General features: G+C 37.2%; 1 protein-coding gene across 1 annotated transcript in view; it reads left to right on the plus strand.

The window, feature by feature from the left end:
- The window catches only part of PRKCI (protein kinase C iota), a 43,868-nt gene that overhangs the window by 5,372 nt on the left and 19,951 nt on the right, over positions 1 to 18,545 (plus strand). The window contains exons 2-6 of the mRNA XM_058189374.1: positions 5,657 to 5,778; positions 9,671 to 9,760; positions 11,784 to 11,834; positions 13,699 to 13,784; positions 17,857 to 17,997. Of these exons, the coding sequence (XP_058045357.1) occupies positions 5,657 to 5,778; positions 9,671 to 9,760; positions 11,784 to 11,834; positions 13,699 to 13,784; positions 17,857 to 17,997 (490 nt within the window). The remainder of the gene's footprint in view (positions 1 to 5,656; positions 5,779 to 9,670; positions 9,761 to 11,783; positions 11,835 to 13,698; positions 13,785 to 17,856; positions 17,998 to 18,545) is intronic.

Raw genomic sequence — 18,545 nt, forward strand, 5'->3', positions numbered from 1 at the left:
TCACTGATTCCTAAGATGTTGATGTTCAGTCTTGTCATCTCTTGTTTGACCATGTCTCATAGCATCATAGCATCATTGAACTACGCAAGCCCCTTCGCCATGACAAGGCAGTAATCCAAGAAGGGGTCCCACTTGTATACTGTATATTATTCTTCGAGTTGACAACTATGGTACCGCTTCATCTTAGAGATAAATAAAAATGTTGTGTGAAACAGTCATAAATGTTCTTGTAGCCATTTGTTACAGAAGTCTAAAACCCAAAACTTCAGGTGCAAACTAAATAATTAGAATTTGCTTATCATAAATGATATTTCTCTGGTACAAAAATCCTCTTTGTACACATTCAGACATCCATTTCTATATTTGTTCAAGAGTAAAATCTGACATGTTGAAAAACCTGCAATATTTATTCTGTTCTCTTGATCGACTAAATGAGAGAGTAATTGCCAGTAGAACATGAAAGGAAAAACTCTAAATCGACTTTGGTTATTAAAAAACCTCTTGCATCCTGTAGATGTTTTGAAAGAAATAACTTCCATTAAAGATCATCAATTGTGTTGTAAATGTTGTACCTTGATGAACGTATCTTTTCTTTTATGTACACTGAGAGCATATGCACCAAGACAAATTCCTTGTGTGTCCAATCACACTTGGCCAATAAAAAAATTCTATTCTATTCTATTCTATTCTAAATATATTGGGATGTCTAGGTAAGGCTGGAGCATAGTTGGAAAATACATATTAATCTCACAGAGTTCTTGAACATTCTTGCTTCTGAACATAACTCCAGTTTGGTGATGATAACCAAAGTAAATATAGAATGTTCTATTATTCTTTAATGTTTTTTAAGAAATAATGTTCGAGATAAAAATATTGTATGTAAGAAATCTCAGTCAGTAAATTCCTTTTGTTGATAGCTAGTTTCTAGTGCTCATAAAAAGATGGTCTCCTAACTTTATTGAAGGAAGTGACATAGGCACAAAACTATTATTCCCTAAGCCAGCGATCTGCAAATTTGGCTCTTTTAAGACTTGTGGACTTCAACTCCCAGAGTTCCTCAGCCAGCTTTGCTGGCTGAGGAACTCAGGGAGTTGAAGTCCACAAGTCTTAAAAGAACCAAGTTTGCAGACCCCTGCCCTAAGCTTTTGGATTGTCTTTCCTAGGTATTGATACTTGCCTGCTTGCCTTCTCTTAACTAATGAAAAGAGAAAAGCAGTTTGTCTCCTGTTTTTAGCTATTGATATTAATCAATCAGATCAGGTGTGCCCAATCCGTGGCCGGGAGGCCATGTCTGGCCCTGGATAGCTAGTAATGCGGCCCCAGAAGAATGTAAAAAATGTTAAAAAAATAAAGGATATTTGTTATCCTTTGTTTACATACGACCGAAGAGAATTCCTCTTCACTCAGTGTGACCCAGGCAAACCAAAAAGTTGGATATCCATGGTTTATATACTGTTTTAGTATCTAAACTAAACCCCCTTTCTAATTAATATAATTTGCATTTTGGCATAGAGCTAAGCTTTCATATGTATGAAGAACTGTTTAAGCCATGCCAGCTGTTGTGTGTGTGTTTCATTTAAGAGCAGTGGTGGCGCAGTGGTTAGAATGCAGTATTGCAGGCTAACTCTGTCCACATTGCCAGGAGTTCGATTCCTTCGATCCTGACCAGCTCAAGGTTGACCTTCCATCCTTCTGAGGTTGATAAAATGAGGACCCAGATCGTTGGGGGCAGTAGGTTGACATCGTAAACTGCCTAGAAAGGGCTGTAAAGCATTATGTAGCAGTATATAAATCTAAATGCTATTGTTATTTAAACGTCTGGCGAACTTTATACATTTCAGAGTGATTCATAAATAGATTGTTAAAAACACTGAACAAATGATATCTTTTGTTCAATAATGTAGAGAGGTGATTTTGTTCTCTCTGATGCTCTGTTAACTTTTATGTTAACGTTAAAAGTTAATGTATCTACAGCTGAGTATTACATCTGGAGTTTAAATGAGTCAGAGGGAGTAGTTTCATGGTCTGGCATAAACAGGTTAGCCAACTGGAATTATACTTAGTCACAGTTAAGGTGTCAGGCCTGTAAAAGGTTGAGGAATACCTTTTCTTTACTCTCTTTGTCCTCTTTATTTTTAAGAGAAAACCAAAGTAGACAAACCTTTAATCGCAGAACAGTAATTGTGAAATTATGTTTTAAACATGGGCAGTAGTTGATGAAGAAAAAGGAAGAATATTAAAGTTGATTAAGATTAATGACATTTGAAAAACAATGTGTTTTTTATATCTAGAAAATATTATTGAACATGCTTCTGAAGATCTTTTGAGGGATTAATTTTCTTATTTATAATAGGTTATTCTCTTTAACTTGAACAGTAAAACAAAGAAGGAATTTGAAATTTCTTTCATGAAGGAAATGTTTTAGCATGTTCAGATTTGACCGTAGGCCTGTAAGTTGTTTGTATAACTATGAACATCATTTCTTCTCTGGACTCCTTTTTCCTTGTTTGTTTTTGTTGGCAAGAATAAGCTTTTCTGTGGCTAAATTCTAATATATGGCTACAAAAGCGCAGAAACAATGGTGTAGTTTGGGGACATATATCAAGCCGTTTTTTTATATTAGGAATTGAATGAAGATTCACTGAGACACTGTTGAGGGAAAGAAAGAATTTAATTCACCAATATGTCTATACAGCTAGTGGAAGGAGACTTCCAGATGCAATTAAATGTATTGCTATTGAGAAGACAAAGTACAGGTAGTCCTTGACTTATAACAGTTCATCTAGTGACCCGTCACAAATAAAAATGCCAATGGAAAAAAGTGACTTATGACCATTTTTCACGCTTACAATTGCAGCATTTCCATGGTCATGTGATTAAAATTTGGATGCTTGGCAACTGACTCATATTTGCAATGTCTCAGAGTGGGTCATGTGATCTCCTTTTGCGACCGCCTTTTGACAGGAAAGTCATGGGGAAGCCAGATTCACTTAGCAACTGTGTTACTAACTGAACAATTGCAGTTATTTACTTAACAACGGTGGCAAGGAAGGTCATAAAATGGGGCAAAATTCACGTAACAAAATGTTTCGCTTAGCAACAGAAATATTGGGCTCAACTGTGGTCGTAAGTTGAGGACTATTTGTAATGTGATGCAAAACCCCCAGTGTTTTTATTGCATTATCTGTTCGCCAAGAATCATAAAGAATGTGGATAGCTAGGCCATAAATATGCTAACTCCTGGTACCTTTTTGTACGTTTGAGCCTTTTATTACACATGGTTTTGAAGTAATGGTGGTGATTCAAATTTAAAAGCGTCCTAGCCAGAAGAATTCATTGAGGAGTGGCCTATTTTAGAAATATTTCTAAACTTTTATTATGCCCTTGTTTTAAAAAAAACCTCTTTAACAGCGTAATCACAATGGGAATCATGCTCTTGTCATTAAAAAAAAAATAGATTACTGCAGTGCATTTTGTATGGGGTTGCCTTTGAAACTGGAGGCAGCGGTTAGTGCAAAAGGCAGTGTGACCTTGTTAGAGGCCGATGTTAACCAACCAAGAGCCATAATTTGCCTGTTCTGGTTATTTGCAGGGTTCCCTAGGCAAAGCAGAGTGCTGTTTTTGGTCTCAATCCCTTACGGCCCTGCTCTTAGGTACTTGCAGAACCTACCTTTTCAATAAATTCCAATAAATTCTTCCTATAAAGAGCTTTTGGTCGTGCCCACTTTCACAAAGGGAGAGGAACAAAGACCAGAAATTGTTTCCTGGTTGCTTTTCTCTTGTTGGATTCTCTTCTATAGAATTAAGCTGGCTCCATTTTGTCCCAAAGATGCTTTTTCAGACGGCAACTGGACTTTCTTGTTTTTGCTTTGAAGTCGTTTCGCTTCTCATCCAAGAAGCTTCTTCAGCTATGACAGGATACTGGGGAAAGGAAGGATTTATATTCCTTGCAGACAGCAAAGAAAAAACCAGAAAGTCCAGCTGCCGCCTGTAAAAAGCACCTTTGGGACAACCATGACCTGGATGACTGAGAATCACTGCAGACTGCTGGCTCCATTTCCTTTAAGAATCCAAAAATGACTGAAGACGGAACTGTTGGTTTTGCAAAAAAGAAAAAAGAAAAGAAAAGAAACAAACTTAAAACAGTTCATTTAGTGGCCGTTCGAAGTTACTGGAAAAAAGTGGCATGACCATTTTTCACACTTATGACCACTGTAGCATCTATACGGTCACGTGATTTACATTCAGATACTTCACAACTGACTCCTTTATAATGGCTGCAGTGTTCCAGGATCACGTGATCATCTTTTGTGACTGCCTGACAAGCAAAATCAATGAGGAAGCCAGAGTCATTTAACAACCGTGTTACTAATTTAACAACTGCAGTGATTCCCTTAACAAATGTGGCAAGAAAAGTCGTAAAGTGAGACAAAACTCACTGAACAAATTTCTCACTTAGCAACGTAAATTCTGGGCTCAGTTGTGGTCATAAATCGAGGACTACCTGTAGTTTGTTGTCATTCTATTTTCCTTTGATTTAGCATATTTAATTCCTGTTATTGTCTGCTTGAAAGTAATTTTATATATTTTTTATTTTCAGCCGTATTGTAATTTATTCTTGTACCGGCTGTCTTCGACTTATGATCCCAATGGAGCCCAAAATTTCTGTTGCTAAGTGAGGCAGTTAAGTGAGTTTGGCCAACGTTGTTAAGTGAATCCTTGTTCAGTTAGTAAAAAGGTTGTTAAATGAATCTGGTTTCCTCATTGACTTTGCTTGTCAGAAGATTGCAAATGATGACTCTGAGATACTGCATGTTTATAAATATGAACCAGTTGCCAAGCAACATAATTTTGATCATACGACCCTGAGGATGTTGCAATGGTCATAAGCGTGAAAAAACCACTTTTCTGTGCTGTTGTAACTTCAAACGGTCACTAAATGAAGTGTTATAAGTCGAGGGCTACCTATATTGTTGAGGCTGTGGTTAGTCATTAGTTGTTTTGACATATTTACCATGGAAGATTTAACTGTTATGCATGTTTTTGATTATTGTTTTCTAAACTACCACAAGTCTGCTTTGATTTGGAGATACCGTATATACTCGAATATAAGCCGATCCGAGTATAAGCCGAGGTCCCCAATTTTACCCCAAAAAACTGGGGTAAACTGGGGACTCGAGTATAAGCCGAGGGAGGGAAATGAGGCAGCTACCGGTCGGCGAAACCTCCTCCTCGGCCGAGAAGGCTGGCGGCTCCCGCCCCGCCCTCTCACTGCACCGCAGGGCTTCCAGCTAAAGCAAAAGCCCGCCAAGTTCGCTACCGCCGGTATAATGTGAAAAAGAAAAAAAACTCGAGATAAGCCGTATATACTCGAATATAAGCCGATCCGAGATAAGCCGAGGACGTTTTCAGCACAAAACGTGCTGAAAAACTCGCTTTGATTTGGAGATATATAAAAGGAATGGATAAATAAATCTTGTATACACTTTGTTTCTAGAGAAAGTCGGGGCTCATGCACATTTCAATCAGCATGAAGTTGTTTTGAACATACAGGCAGTTGATTGTAAATTGATCGATTAGAAGCAAATAAAATAGATACAATTACAGATGGTTGTTCAGTTCTGAATTAATAGTCTATTCATTGTATTCTTTTCAGGGACATTATGATAACTTATTTTGAGCCTTCTATCTCCTTTGAGGGACTATGTAATGAAGTCCGAGACATGTGCGCCTTCGATAATGAACAGTTATTCACTATGAAATGGATTGACGAAGAAGGTAAGTTAGTAAAACTATTTCATAAATTACTAGCATATTCCATCAAATGCCTCTGTAACTTTTTGCAGTGCTGTGAAAAGTCACAGAGGCACTTTGTGGTTTTGTGGCTTTGGTCTTGACTCTAGATTCAAATTTATAATAGTATAGGGATTACTAATGATATTTGCGTTGCTTTAGGTTTCATGACATTTGTATGGATAACTTTTTTATGTTTGAAATGAAAAATGAGAAAAGAATATTAGAATTTAGGCTTCCCTGTTTCATTAATTTGCTTATCCTGCTTTAGTTTACTTTCAAATTATGTGGGAAATATATTGAAAAAGAATACAGTAATTGTTTTAGGACGTGTGGAAATTTATATTTCTCTTGTTCCTCTCAAATGCTTTTGACTGCGTCTTTTACCAGTTGATTCATTTGTCCTGCAGGCTGGCAAAAAACTCCAAAAGTATTAGCTCACATAGCTGGTCAAGTTCAGTTAAGTAAAAATATAAGACATTAACTGTGGAAAGAGATGCAAATAAAATTATTGAACTGGAAAGTGGCAAGACAAGTTCTTTATTGTATTTCATTCCAAGTGACCTGCACTGTAAACTTCCTGATATTATAATCTTAATTCAGAATACTGGAGAGGGAATCTTAAAAGTGAATAATATTCAGATAGTCCTTGACTTGCAACCATTCATTTAGTGGCCGTTTGAAGTTACAACGGCATTGAAAAAAGTGACCATTTTTCATACTTCTGACTGTTGCAGCAACCCCATCGTTAACGTGATCAGAATTCAGATTTTTTTGGCAACTGGCTCATATTTATGACAGTTGCAGTGTCCCAGGGTCATACAATTCCCTTCTGGAACCTTCTGACAAGCAAAGTCAATGGGGAATCCAGATTCATTAAACAATTGTGTTACTAATTTAAGACGTACAGCGATTCGCTTAACAACAGTGGCAGGAAGGGTCGTAAAATGGGGCAACATTCACTTAACAGCTATCTTGCTTATCAATGGAAATTTTGGGCTCCGTTGTGGTTTTAAGTCAAGGACTACCTGTACTACATTTAATTGTTAAAAAGGTATGGTGAGATACAGGTAGGAATCAGTAGCCTGCTGGCCACTTCCAGCAATCTAATTCTAGATCTGATTTTTTTTTCTTTTGTCTATTGATCGTGATTCATTATATTCAATGACTATAATGAATATATTATAGAGTTTTATTTTATTATTTCAGTATTTAACCCTTTTTCCAACTACTTACATGATGATAGCAGGGAGGACTTTGTGGAGATGGTTAGATAGAACAGGAAAGTTTTAAACTTTGGCATGCATAGAAGTATTGTTAAAGAAAATAAACATTAATTCCAGGAGGATTATAGGCATTAAATGCCCTCAAGGCATATTTGAGAACATGCCTCTTTGGATTAGCACTGTATTTTTAAAAAAATTGCTCTGTAGTCCTGCTTGAAGAAGAACAGGTTTGTTCTGTAAACAAGTCCTAATAAAAGTTCTTCTTTTTAAAAAATAAAAAAATCTGCAATTAATTATGTTAGGTGCTTCAGTGCGTGCATTAGCTGGCCTTTTTAAGAGCTGCAAAGAAGGAAATGTACGGTAATCCTTGAATTTTGAATGGTAAATATCTTTCAAATGAATGTCCAAATGCTTGTTTAAACGCAGGAGCCATTTGGATACATTGGAAGGAAGGACTCAAGGTATAGTCCTACCCTCATCAAACAAAAAAAAAATACCCAGTAACACCCAAAAGAAACAAAGGAAACAAAATGTTTAACATCCACAAAATATTTGCTTCGTTTCTGCTTAGCCCATGAAATCTGGCAGAGTGGACATGCTTTAGATCAGGGGTCTCCAACCTTGGCAGCTTTAAGACTTGTGGACTTCAACTCCCAGAGTTCCTCAACCAGCGAATTTTAATCACTAAGCCAGAAATTCTCAACTCTTTCTTCACCAATGACCCCTTTTTAAACACCTTTTGTAGCCCCGGGCCATAGCTACTCATCCCCAAGATTTAACTCAAGAGTTAACCCCAAGATTAAGTCATTCCCCACCATCCAGTCAGAGCTGAAGAAGCTTCTTGGATGAGAAGCAAAACGTTTTCAAAGAAAAACAAGGAAGTCCAGTTACCTCTTGAAAAAAACACCTTTAGGACAACCATAAGCTGGAGGACTGAGAATCTCCATAGACACTTAACTCAAGATTTAAATCATAACATTTCTTCAAGCCTTCGTGGGCCCCCTTTAATGACATCACCTTCCCCAGGGGTCTGTAGACCACAGGTTGAGAACCACTGCACTAAGCGATGGTTGCAAAGCATAACATCATGTAACTGCACTACTTAGTGATGGCAGTCCTGGTACTTTTGGTTGCCATTGTTAAGTGAATCCTGCAGAGTTAAGTGCAAAAGCTTGTGATAGGATAGGATAGGATAGGATAGGATAGGATAGGATAGGATAGGATAGGATAGGATAGGATAGGATTGGATTCTTTATTGGCCAAGTGTGATTGGGCATACAAGGAATTTTTCTTCGGTGCATAAACTCGCAGTGTACATAAGATATGTGAAAAATCAAGATCATAGTCATCATAAATACATTCATCATGACTCATAAGATACAACACTTAGTGATAAGGGCTTCCTCATAGACTCGGTTTCCCAGAAGCCAGCAGCGAAGGTTGCAGTGGCAACCATATGACTGGCGTTCTGGAATGTCGTAACTGTACTTGGTGCCTGGTTCACATCAGATGACTGCTGGAATGCTGTGATAGGCAGAACTCCGAGGACCATAAGTTCTATTTGTTCAAATTACAGCTGGTAGCACCAGCACTCCAGAGAATAAGATGTAAGACATTGTTGTTATAAAATGGCGAGGAGAAAAGGTGCAAGAAAGTAATTATTATGAAGAAGAAATATATGCTTCAAATACTGTTGCACAAAAATATGACAAACTATTCTGAAAAATTAAGGAATAAGGACCGTAAAAAATACTGAGAATTCAAAAAAACAGTTTAATGTGCAAAATTAAAATGATACATTAATTTAAAAATAATCTCTAAATATTCTGAAAGTGTTACGCTTTATGATTTCTTACCAAGCCAGAAATGAATTAGGGAAAGAGATTTAGGATTAGGTCTATCTTTTGGAAGGCTAATTTTCCAAGGACCAAACAGGTCTGAATGTGGCATAAGAGAGGAAGCTGCCAGAGAAAGATTTAAGTTCAAAAATGGACAGGAACTGTGGAGAAAAACAGAATTAAAATTTCCTCACCAGTACTTACCATGTGGTAAATATACCTGAGAAGAAGGCTTGCTGGCAAGAGAGATTGCTGACCATTGAAGAATGAATCGTGATATTTTTGATGGATTTTTCATTCATAATTTCATGCCCATCTTGTGAAACTGATAAAATGGAAGCATTAATATAGTTCTGAGAATCTAGAACCTAAAAACTTCCTAAATAAAAAATAGTGCTGTCATGAGAAGCTCTCATAGAAATATCCAGTCTGATACATTAATCGACTTATAAAACAAATACAATTGTAGCAACAGGTTGGTGCACATTTATTTTATTCAGAAATAAGGGTGTGTATGCAATAACAGATCTAGTATTGAAGGACAATTGTTTCTAAAATAAATACTTCATCAGTTTCCTTGTTTAAGTTGTGCAATTACCCTATGAAATGGCAAGATTGAGAACTTTAAAGAAGGTATATTGGTGGAAATTATGCTCGCCTGTGGCTATACGTTTCTGGAAAAAAAAGATAATTTAAAAACATCTTGATTTAAATTTAGTTGTATCACGAAAGCTTCTGGCAGTCTGGATTGCAGCAGGGCATATATGTGGTTAAGTAAAAATAACTAAATTTGAATTACCTCTTTTTTTTTAGGAGATCCATGTACTGTTTCTTCCCAGCTGGAACTGGAAGAGGCTTTTCGTCTATATGAATTAAATAAGGATTCTGAACTTCTAATACATGGTAACATGGTATAATCTCATTCTTCCACCTGTGTCTCTCCAAAGATTAGAGAGATAGAGGTGAATATTGCGGAACAGGTAGATAATTCCTTCCCGAATAGAAAGTGGTTCAACAAAGTGGAGATGCTTGAAACCGTTTTCTCTTTAGCAATAATTCTAGATTTTATTCATCTTTGTAATCGGGTGGAAGTAGACAGAACAATCTGTGCAATTCCTTAATGCTACTATGATTACTGATTTTATTGGATGAACCCATATAATAACTCAAATAGATTCTTTAAAAAGAATACTGGAGATTGCTACTTGACATGTTGCATTGTATATATTATGGTCTAGAGCAGACCTAGGTATTTTATATCCCCTGGGCCACATCTGGCCCTTTGGCTATCCCTGTCCAGCCCACATGGATTACTTTTATTTTGAAGGTGACTTTTTAAAAAAAAATACAGTATGTGAATGCGTGCATGAATATGTAATGTGCGTGCATGAATGCCTACACATCTTTATAGCCTTATTGGTTTGTCCCTCCACAACTATCCCAGTTACTCATGCGACCCCTTGGGAAAATTAATTGTCCATTCTTGGTCTAGAGCAGTGGTCTTCCAACTTGAGATACCTGATAAACCCTTTTCAATGTGAAAAATCAGTGTACAATCAGTGTATAATCCACTGATAAATCATTTCATATAATATATTTTATTAAGCAAAATGTTACAATAATACATTTCACACAGCGTGAACAGAAATTGTCATGTTGAACCCTTTAATTTTCACAGAACCTTGGGGTTCTAGGAAACGCAGTATGATACTATCTAGTCTAGAAGGATGTAATTCTTAGATACTGTAAAGTTTTAAAATGGTTTTTCAGGTGATTTTTTTCAATTCCCTCTAAGGCACAGGTGTCAAACTCGATCGCGTCACGGGCTGAATCGTGACGTATAGCAATGTGTTTTGCCTTTGCGGAGCTGGGGTGGGTGTGGCCTGTGCGTGACCTATCCAACCCGTGCGCCACTAGTTTGATAGGCCTGCTCTAAAGGGAAAAACCGATTTAGGTTGAAGCATAATTACATAAATCATCTCACAAATCATGCAACTTTCATCTTCTTTAATCATGCATCCAACCCTGAGCTGTGCTGGCACAGCAGTTAGAATGCATTAGTGCATGCTGATTCTGCCCACTGCCAGGAGATAGATCTTGACAGGCTCAAGGTTCACTCAGCCTTCCATCCTTCCAAGGTTGATAAAACGAGGACCCAGATTGTTGGGGGTGATATGTTGACTCTGTAAACCGCTTAGAGGGAGCTGCAAACACTATGAGCCGGTATATTATTATTATCATCATCATCATCATCATCATCATCATCATCATCATCATCATCATTATTATTATTATTATTATTATTATTATTATTATTATTATTACTACTATTACTATTATTATTATTATTGGATTTCTAGACCGCCCTTCTCCCGAAGGACTCAGGGCGGTGTACAGCCAAGATAAAACATAAACCATGTACAATTAAAAATGAATTAAGAAACTTATTATACAATTGGCCGAAAAATTAAAATATTTAAAATCTAAAACCCCCAATTTAAAACATAAATAGAATTTAAAATTTAAAAAATCTAGACAGTTTAAAAGAAAAGCCTTAAGCCAGCCCCGCGCGAATGAACAGGTGTGTTTTCAATTCGCTGCAAAAGGTCCAAAGGTCAGGTATTTGGCGTAGACCAGGGGGAAGCTCGTTCCAGAGAGTAGGAGCCCCCACAGAGAAGGATCTTCCCCTGGGGGCCGCCAGCCGACATTGTTTGGAGGACGGCACCCTGAGAAGTCCTTCTCTGTGTGAGTGTACAGGTTGGTGGGAGGCATGGGGTAACAGCAGGCGGTCCCGTAAGTACCCAGGCCCCAAGCCATGGAGCGCTTTGAAGGTGGTAGATGATATAAATCTAACTGTATGCGATTATTGTTGCTTCTGACATCTTTGAATTAATGACTAATCTAATATTACTACTTTCCTTTCTAGTGTTTCCTTGTGTACCAGAAAGGCCGGGAATGCCCTGTCCAGGGGAAGATAGTAAGTATATTAAAATTAATAAGTAACACAGCCATACCATTTAAATTGATGCTATGATATAGACTTTGTAAATGGAATATATGACCGCATTATTCTTATAAATTGAAACTACTTATTTTAAATGGAAATAAAAGAAGTGGATCAAACAAACAAACAACAAACAAACCAGGTATTCCTCAACTTATGACTGTTCAAATTTACAGTGGCCATCGTAAAATGTCACGCCATGCACATACATGTCTGTGGTCACATGACTGCATTTTGCTGTTTGGCAACCAGCTTGCATTTATGTGATTTGCTATACGTTTTGTCGGTTTCTGGCAAAAAATGCCCATTTGGGAGGATGGGTTTGCTTAATAAACGAGAGATTTGCCTAACAACTATGGGATTCGGACTTAAAACTGGATGATTTGGGTTTAATGACTGCATGATTTACTGAATGAGCACTGTAAGACGAGTCAAACATATTGGTGTCTCACATTAGTATGACCACAGACCGAAATTCCAGTCTGAATTGTGGTCATAAGGAGTACCAGTAGTGTATAATGGGCTCGCCGTAGAAGACCTAAAATATAAATATTTTCCCCCAAATCCAACAGAAAAACTGAATTTCTTATAACATCTATTTTTGGGTTTTAGTACCATTCTGAGTGATAAATTGAGGTAGGAGATAATTATTTTTCCTATAAAAAGCAACAGCTGTATTTATAAAATAGCTCTGGCCTATTTACAATTGAGAAATTTCAGTGCTTTTAAATGCACCCATTTCAGAAAGCAGATAGAAAAAAGCAATAGAGATGAGCTATTGTATTTGCTAGTGGCTGGTGAATTCTGGGAGTTGAAGTCCATAGGTCTTATAATGGCCAGGGTTGGACACCCCTCCTTTAGACCTCCTGAGGTCTATCATGTAACTACTGCATCTTCTATATACCAGTGTTGTTATGGGGGTGGAGATTAGCTAATTTGAGGAGGAGTTTCTCTATGGATAAATACCCCACTCTTGGTGTAAAATGGAATAATAATGGGATAAGGATGCATTCTTGTTTAACTTAGTTTCCAGTTCGAATGTTTGTGAGAGATACCATATTAAGTTACACTTTCCCACGAGACTGGTATTGTGACTTTGGGTTTCTGCAGTAAAGATTTTCCTAGATATTAGGTGGAAATCCTGCTTAAAATCACAGAAAGGTAGTGTACAAACCTGTTTTAGGTTATTGTTTTTGAATCAGATGATTAAAGTATTAACTGATGTATCGAGTGGATGGACCTGATCCAAAGCCTACTTACGTTTCTGCCAAGATAATCTCCTAAATATTATCTGAATGGTGCAGTGGCCTAGGGTGAAGACTCTCGCCTCCCACTTGGAAGGTTGAAAGTTCAATCCTAGGCAATGACAGAAGTTTCTCTATCAGAGTGCAAAAAGAAAATATCTGCTGTGAACTCCATGTAGGCGTCAGGAAGGGCATCCGGCCAGGAAAAGCTCAGCTTCATTCAGTTGCCCCCAACTCCAGCCCAAATCAAGAGATTACAGTGTTGTAAAAAAAAAAAAGAGAGAGAAAAAATATCCTAAAATATTATCTGAGCCTTTTAAGCTAGCTTTAACTTTTTTAATATCTGAAAAACAGGAAAAGCCCATGTTAATGAGGACACTATTAGTTTTCAATATATCTGTTCTCTTGTTTCTTAGTATTATATGTAAATTGTTATTTACTTATTCAGTCTTCGTGAAATCTGTACATAGAAGCTTGATTTGGGCAGTTCTTGAACAAGGGCTCTGCTTAATTAGAAGATAGGGATGAAATGTACAGCTTTGTCTGTTTTGTCATAATTACTAGTTTAACTTAATTTATTTATTTTTCCTTAGAATCTATTTATCGTAGGGGTGCAAGGAGATGGAGAAAGCTCTATTGTGCAAATGGTCATACGTTTCAAGCCAAGCGTTTTAACAGAGTAAGTGCTAATAAATTTCACTGCTGTTTTCACTTTTCAAAATTGGACTTTGATCTTTTGTGGTGTCAGATAACTATTTCCTTTTATTTAAGTACTGATGCTTAGAAAATAGACTTCAAAAGCTCAAATTTACTTTATCAGCTTTTAACCTAGAATTTATTTACATTCAATATAATACGATTTTATCAGTAAGAATTTTCATTTTTGATAACCTTTCAATTTTCAACCAACGGCATTACTTCTACGTCCTTAAAAGGGAAGAAATACCTTGCAATATTTCTGCAGAATTAAAGGATCTAATCATCCACTGGTCTGTACACATATTCTGGCAATTATGGTGTAGCCTGTAGTGATTTGTAGTTTTGTAGCCACAAAACTGATTGATTTTCTCAAGAGACCACATGAGAAACTGGAACTGTTGTGGAGGGCCAAACCAACAGGCTGAATTTAATTCTCCTCAATATTAATTTTAATACTTTATAAAAAGCAGAAAATTATATGGTTTTGTTTAGCTGCTCCTGCTAAGAATACATGCCACATCTTATTTACATTTGATTTCTAATTTCCGGTTGATCTCAAGCAGGCTGGATAGGGACAGCCAAAGCGCCGGATGTGACCCAGGGGTCATAAAATGCCCAGGTCTGCCATGAAGGATTGTGGCAGCTAAAAAACATAGAATAGAATAGAATAGAATAGAATAGAATAGAATAGAATAGAATAGAATAGAATAGAATTTTATTGGCCAAGTGTGATTGGACACACAAGGAATTTGTCTTGGTGCATATGCTCTCAGTGTACATAAAAGAAAAGATACGTTCATCAAGGTACATTTACAACACAAATGATGGTCAATATATCAATATAAATCATAAGGATTGCCAGCAACAAAGTTACAGTCATACAGTCATAAGTGGAAAGAGATTGGTGATGGGAACGATGAGAAGATTAATAGTAGTGCAGATTTAGTAAATAGTTTGACAGTGTTGAGGGAATTATTTGTTTAGCAGAGTGATGGCCTTCGGGGAAAAACTGTTCTTGTGTCTTGTTGTTCTGGTGTGCAGTGCTCTATAGCGTCGTTTTGAGGGTCTTTGGAAATCTTTGGAAGTCTTTGGAAGTCTCAAACTGCTTCATTGCATGTGGGTTGCTTCATTGTTCATGCTGTTTGTTCCTGCCTTTGCAAGATGAGCAAGCAATTCAGGAAGATTTTAATAATATTTTTTTTTAAATTTATCCATACCATGGTTATCAGCTCAATTAAAAAATATAATAGTCAAATGAATTGAATGTATACTTGAACATCATAAGCTGGGAACCATAACTTCCTGCTTTGGAACATTATGGCAAACTGGTTAATTGGAGATTTATTTGTTTATTTAAATCATTTATTTAACTGGCTGGAGAATTCTGGGAGTTGAAGTCCATGAGTCTTCAAACTGCCAAGTTTGAGAACCCCTGAAATTTTAACCCATTTATCTCGTTGTCCATTTTTTAACCAACTATGGGCAGCTCCCAATCAAAATTTAAAACAGCATATAAAACCTTATTAACACTGTAAAGGTAAATTAAAATACTAAAAATAATAAAGACCTGGTGCTAAGTCAACTTTGTAATGTGTAATTATCCAATCTTATCCTAGGGCTTGGGTGGGTGGATGGGGAAGCTTTATGAAAGGCACAGAGGGTAAAGGCCTGCTGACCGTCAAGGAACAGAGTTTTCCGTAGGGCAGGAGCTGCCATGGAAAAAGTCACTTTTTGCTAGGTCCTGTAAGACAGCAGTACTTAAGAGAAAGGACCAGGAGCCTGCCCACTCTATCTGAACTGGTAGGATAGGTAGATGTCCTCAGAGAAAGGCGGTCCTGCAGGTAGCCTGGCCCTGTGCCATCTAGGCCTCTAAAGGTGATGACCAGCACCGTGAGCTGTACCAGAAAAGAAACTGGAAGCCGGTGCATTTTGTGGAACAGAGGCACTATATGGACAAATCTATGGTCCCCATTACTGGGTGCCCTGTAGTATTCTGGATCAGTTGAAGTTTCTGGGTGGTCTTCGAGGACAGCTCCATGTAGAGAGCATTGCATAATCCAAAACTTTATCTTAAGAAGACCCATTTTGGATCAAACAAAAGAATTTTTCTAGCCTTTCATCCTATTCTGAGAATATTCCATCATCTAGGTCAGTGATGGCTAACCTTTTTGCCATCGCGTGCCAGAAAGGGGGTGGGAGTCGTGGACGCCCACACCCATAATTCTATGCGCTCTGCACATGTGCGCACAACCCCCATCCCCCCCAACTCCTGGCACGCGATGGCCCGATAGGCCTGTTTTTCTCTCTCACCTGGCTCCAGAGCCTCTCTATGAGTCTGGGGAAGGCAAAAACAGCATTCCCCATTACCCCAGAGGCCCTCCAGAAGCCAGAAACGGCTAATTTCCCAACTTTTGGTTGGACAGGAAGTGACTTTTTTGCTGTCCCCAGCCTCCAGAGATTCCTAGAGGGGCTCATAGAGAGGATCTGGAGCCAGGTGAGAAAGAAAAACTGGCCTTCCTCACTCCCCCCAGGCCCTCCGGAGGCAGGAAACAGCCCGTTTCCCTACTTCTGGTGGACCCAGAAGACCTGAAAATGCCAGGTACGCGCATGCTCGCTGGAGCTGAACTCGCGTGCCCACTGATATGGCTACATGTGCCACCTGTGGCATACGTGCCATAGGTTCGCCATCATGGATCTAGGTGCATATGAAAGCCCCAGCGCAAAGCATTAAACTGTCACCTTCAGAGAAACTAATATTGAGAGTCATTATTTTTCTAAATGTAGAACGAGTATAGCCTTCTTAGTAAAGGTTATTCATACTGTTATCCACCACTACAAAGAAGAAGAATGTATGGATAAACACTGTTATCCTAAATATTTGCATTTAAAAAAAAGAAGTTTGTTACACACCTAGAAGTTAGAAAACTGATTCAGAGAAGGGATTGAAAATCAGGGCTCCTTGATAGTCAGTTCAGTCTGTTAACATACATAGAAAAGCCATGACTACATAAACTGCAAAGATAAATCCCAGTCTTTTTTCTCAAAACAATATCGTGGGAAGTATTTTGAATAGCTGTCAGTTGCCAAATACATAGTTTGACATAATTGAAGCCAGAGTGAAATCTCTTGACCTCCCCAAGAAAAAGAAAAGGATATTGTTTTCCTTGTGCTAGCATTTTACAAGTTGAAAAAAGCTTGACTGGGCCAAGTTTTAAGTTTAATAACCATAATCTTTTAAGTGTTTTTGGTTTTAATGCAAAGCATTAAACACTGCTGTCAGTCTGGAAATTAAATTATGTAAACGTATTTCTAAACTATACTCCGCTTTGTTTTTCTGTGTTTAGTGTGGTGTTAAAAACATAGTCATTGTTGTATATGATTATGACAGTAATGAATATGTAAATTTGACATTCATTCAACAAATTGGTTCATTCAACAAATTGTCCTTTCTCATATTGTTAAAATAATTTAATGTACTTTTTAATTAATTTTTCATCAACAATACACTAAATACTAACTATGCAATTTCAGTAATTCCTTTGCCCACTTACTGATACTAGATTTATGTATCAGCAGTTTTTCTTTTTCTCCTTTTGCTTGTTCATTCACATCATCCACCTTTATTTTTTTTAGAAATGATCAATAAATATTTTAAAACCCTACTGTTAACCCAGCTATAGATTAAAGTACTATATGAATATATGGTACCAAACATATATTCTACATTATGTTTGGTACCACATATATTATACATAGATATAATTGGGGAAGCTATTGATATTTTTGCAAACGTTCAAAAATAATAGAAAATAAGCGCTTGTAGAATATAGGATGCTTAGCACAGCTTCAGAATATAAAGAAAGCCTGGAAAAAAATAGAAAATTAACTAAAAACAACACTTGATGAAGAACGAATATTAGGAGTATTAAAGTAGACTATTGGTGTGTTTCCTGTGCAACAATTTACAAGTAAAGCAGAGAGTAGGAATTAAGTGCAATTCTAGATTGAGATTTGATATCCAGATATTATTTATGTTCTTTTTTTTTTTCTAGAGAGCTCATTGTGCCATCTGTACTGACCGAATATGGGGATTAGGGCGCCAGGGATATAAATGCATCAATTGTAAACTTCTAGTTCATAAAAAATGTCATAAACTTGTCAGCATAGAATGTGGCCGTCATGCTTTACCACCGGTAAGTAAAATCAATAGTTGTATTTCTCTCAAGTGTATGTGTGTTTACATATATAGCAGTACACTGAATGCATTAGTAAAAAATAATGATGTGGGGTTTTTTTTTGCCTGCCTACAAAAACCCTATTTGTTGATTTTTCCTACATTATTAAAGCATTTTTATGTACATTGAACTATTTGAGTCAGGGATGCCCAAACTTGGCCCCTTGAAGAGTGGTGGACTTCAACTCCCAGAATTCCCCAGCCAGCAACTTGCTCATATTTATAGCTCATGCTGGCTGGGGAATTCTGGGAGTTGAAGTCCATCACTCTTCAAGGGGCCAAGTTTGGACACCTCTGATTTGAGTGAAGTCATCATAGGGTTACTTTATTTTAAATAAACCATTTCTAATGTAGGCACCATGCACCTTGAACTCTTGCATGTTTTTGGGTTTGCTTGGAAAATAGTGAAATTTATCCCAAAATAAACACACTGCCTCTTTCCAGAAATGGCAATAAACAGAGGTGATTGAAAATTTACAATCTTACATTTTTCCTTTTCCTTTCATT

This window comes from Ahaetulla prasina, chromosome 6 (assembly GCF_028640845.1).
Source record: "Ahaetulla prasina isolate Xishuangbanna chromosome 6, ASM2864084v1, whole genome shotgun sequence".
NCBI lineage: Eukaryota > Metazoa > Chordata > Lepidosauria > Squamata > Colubridae > Ahaetulla > Ahaetulla prasina.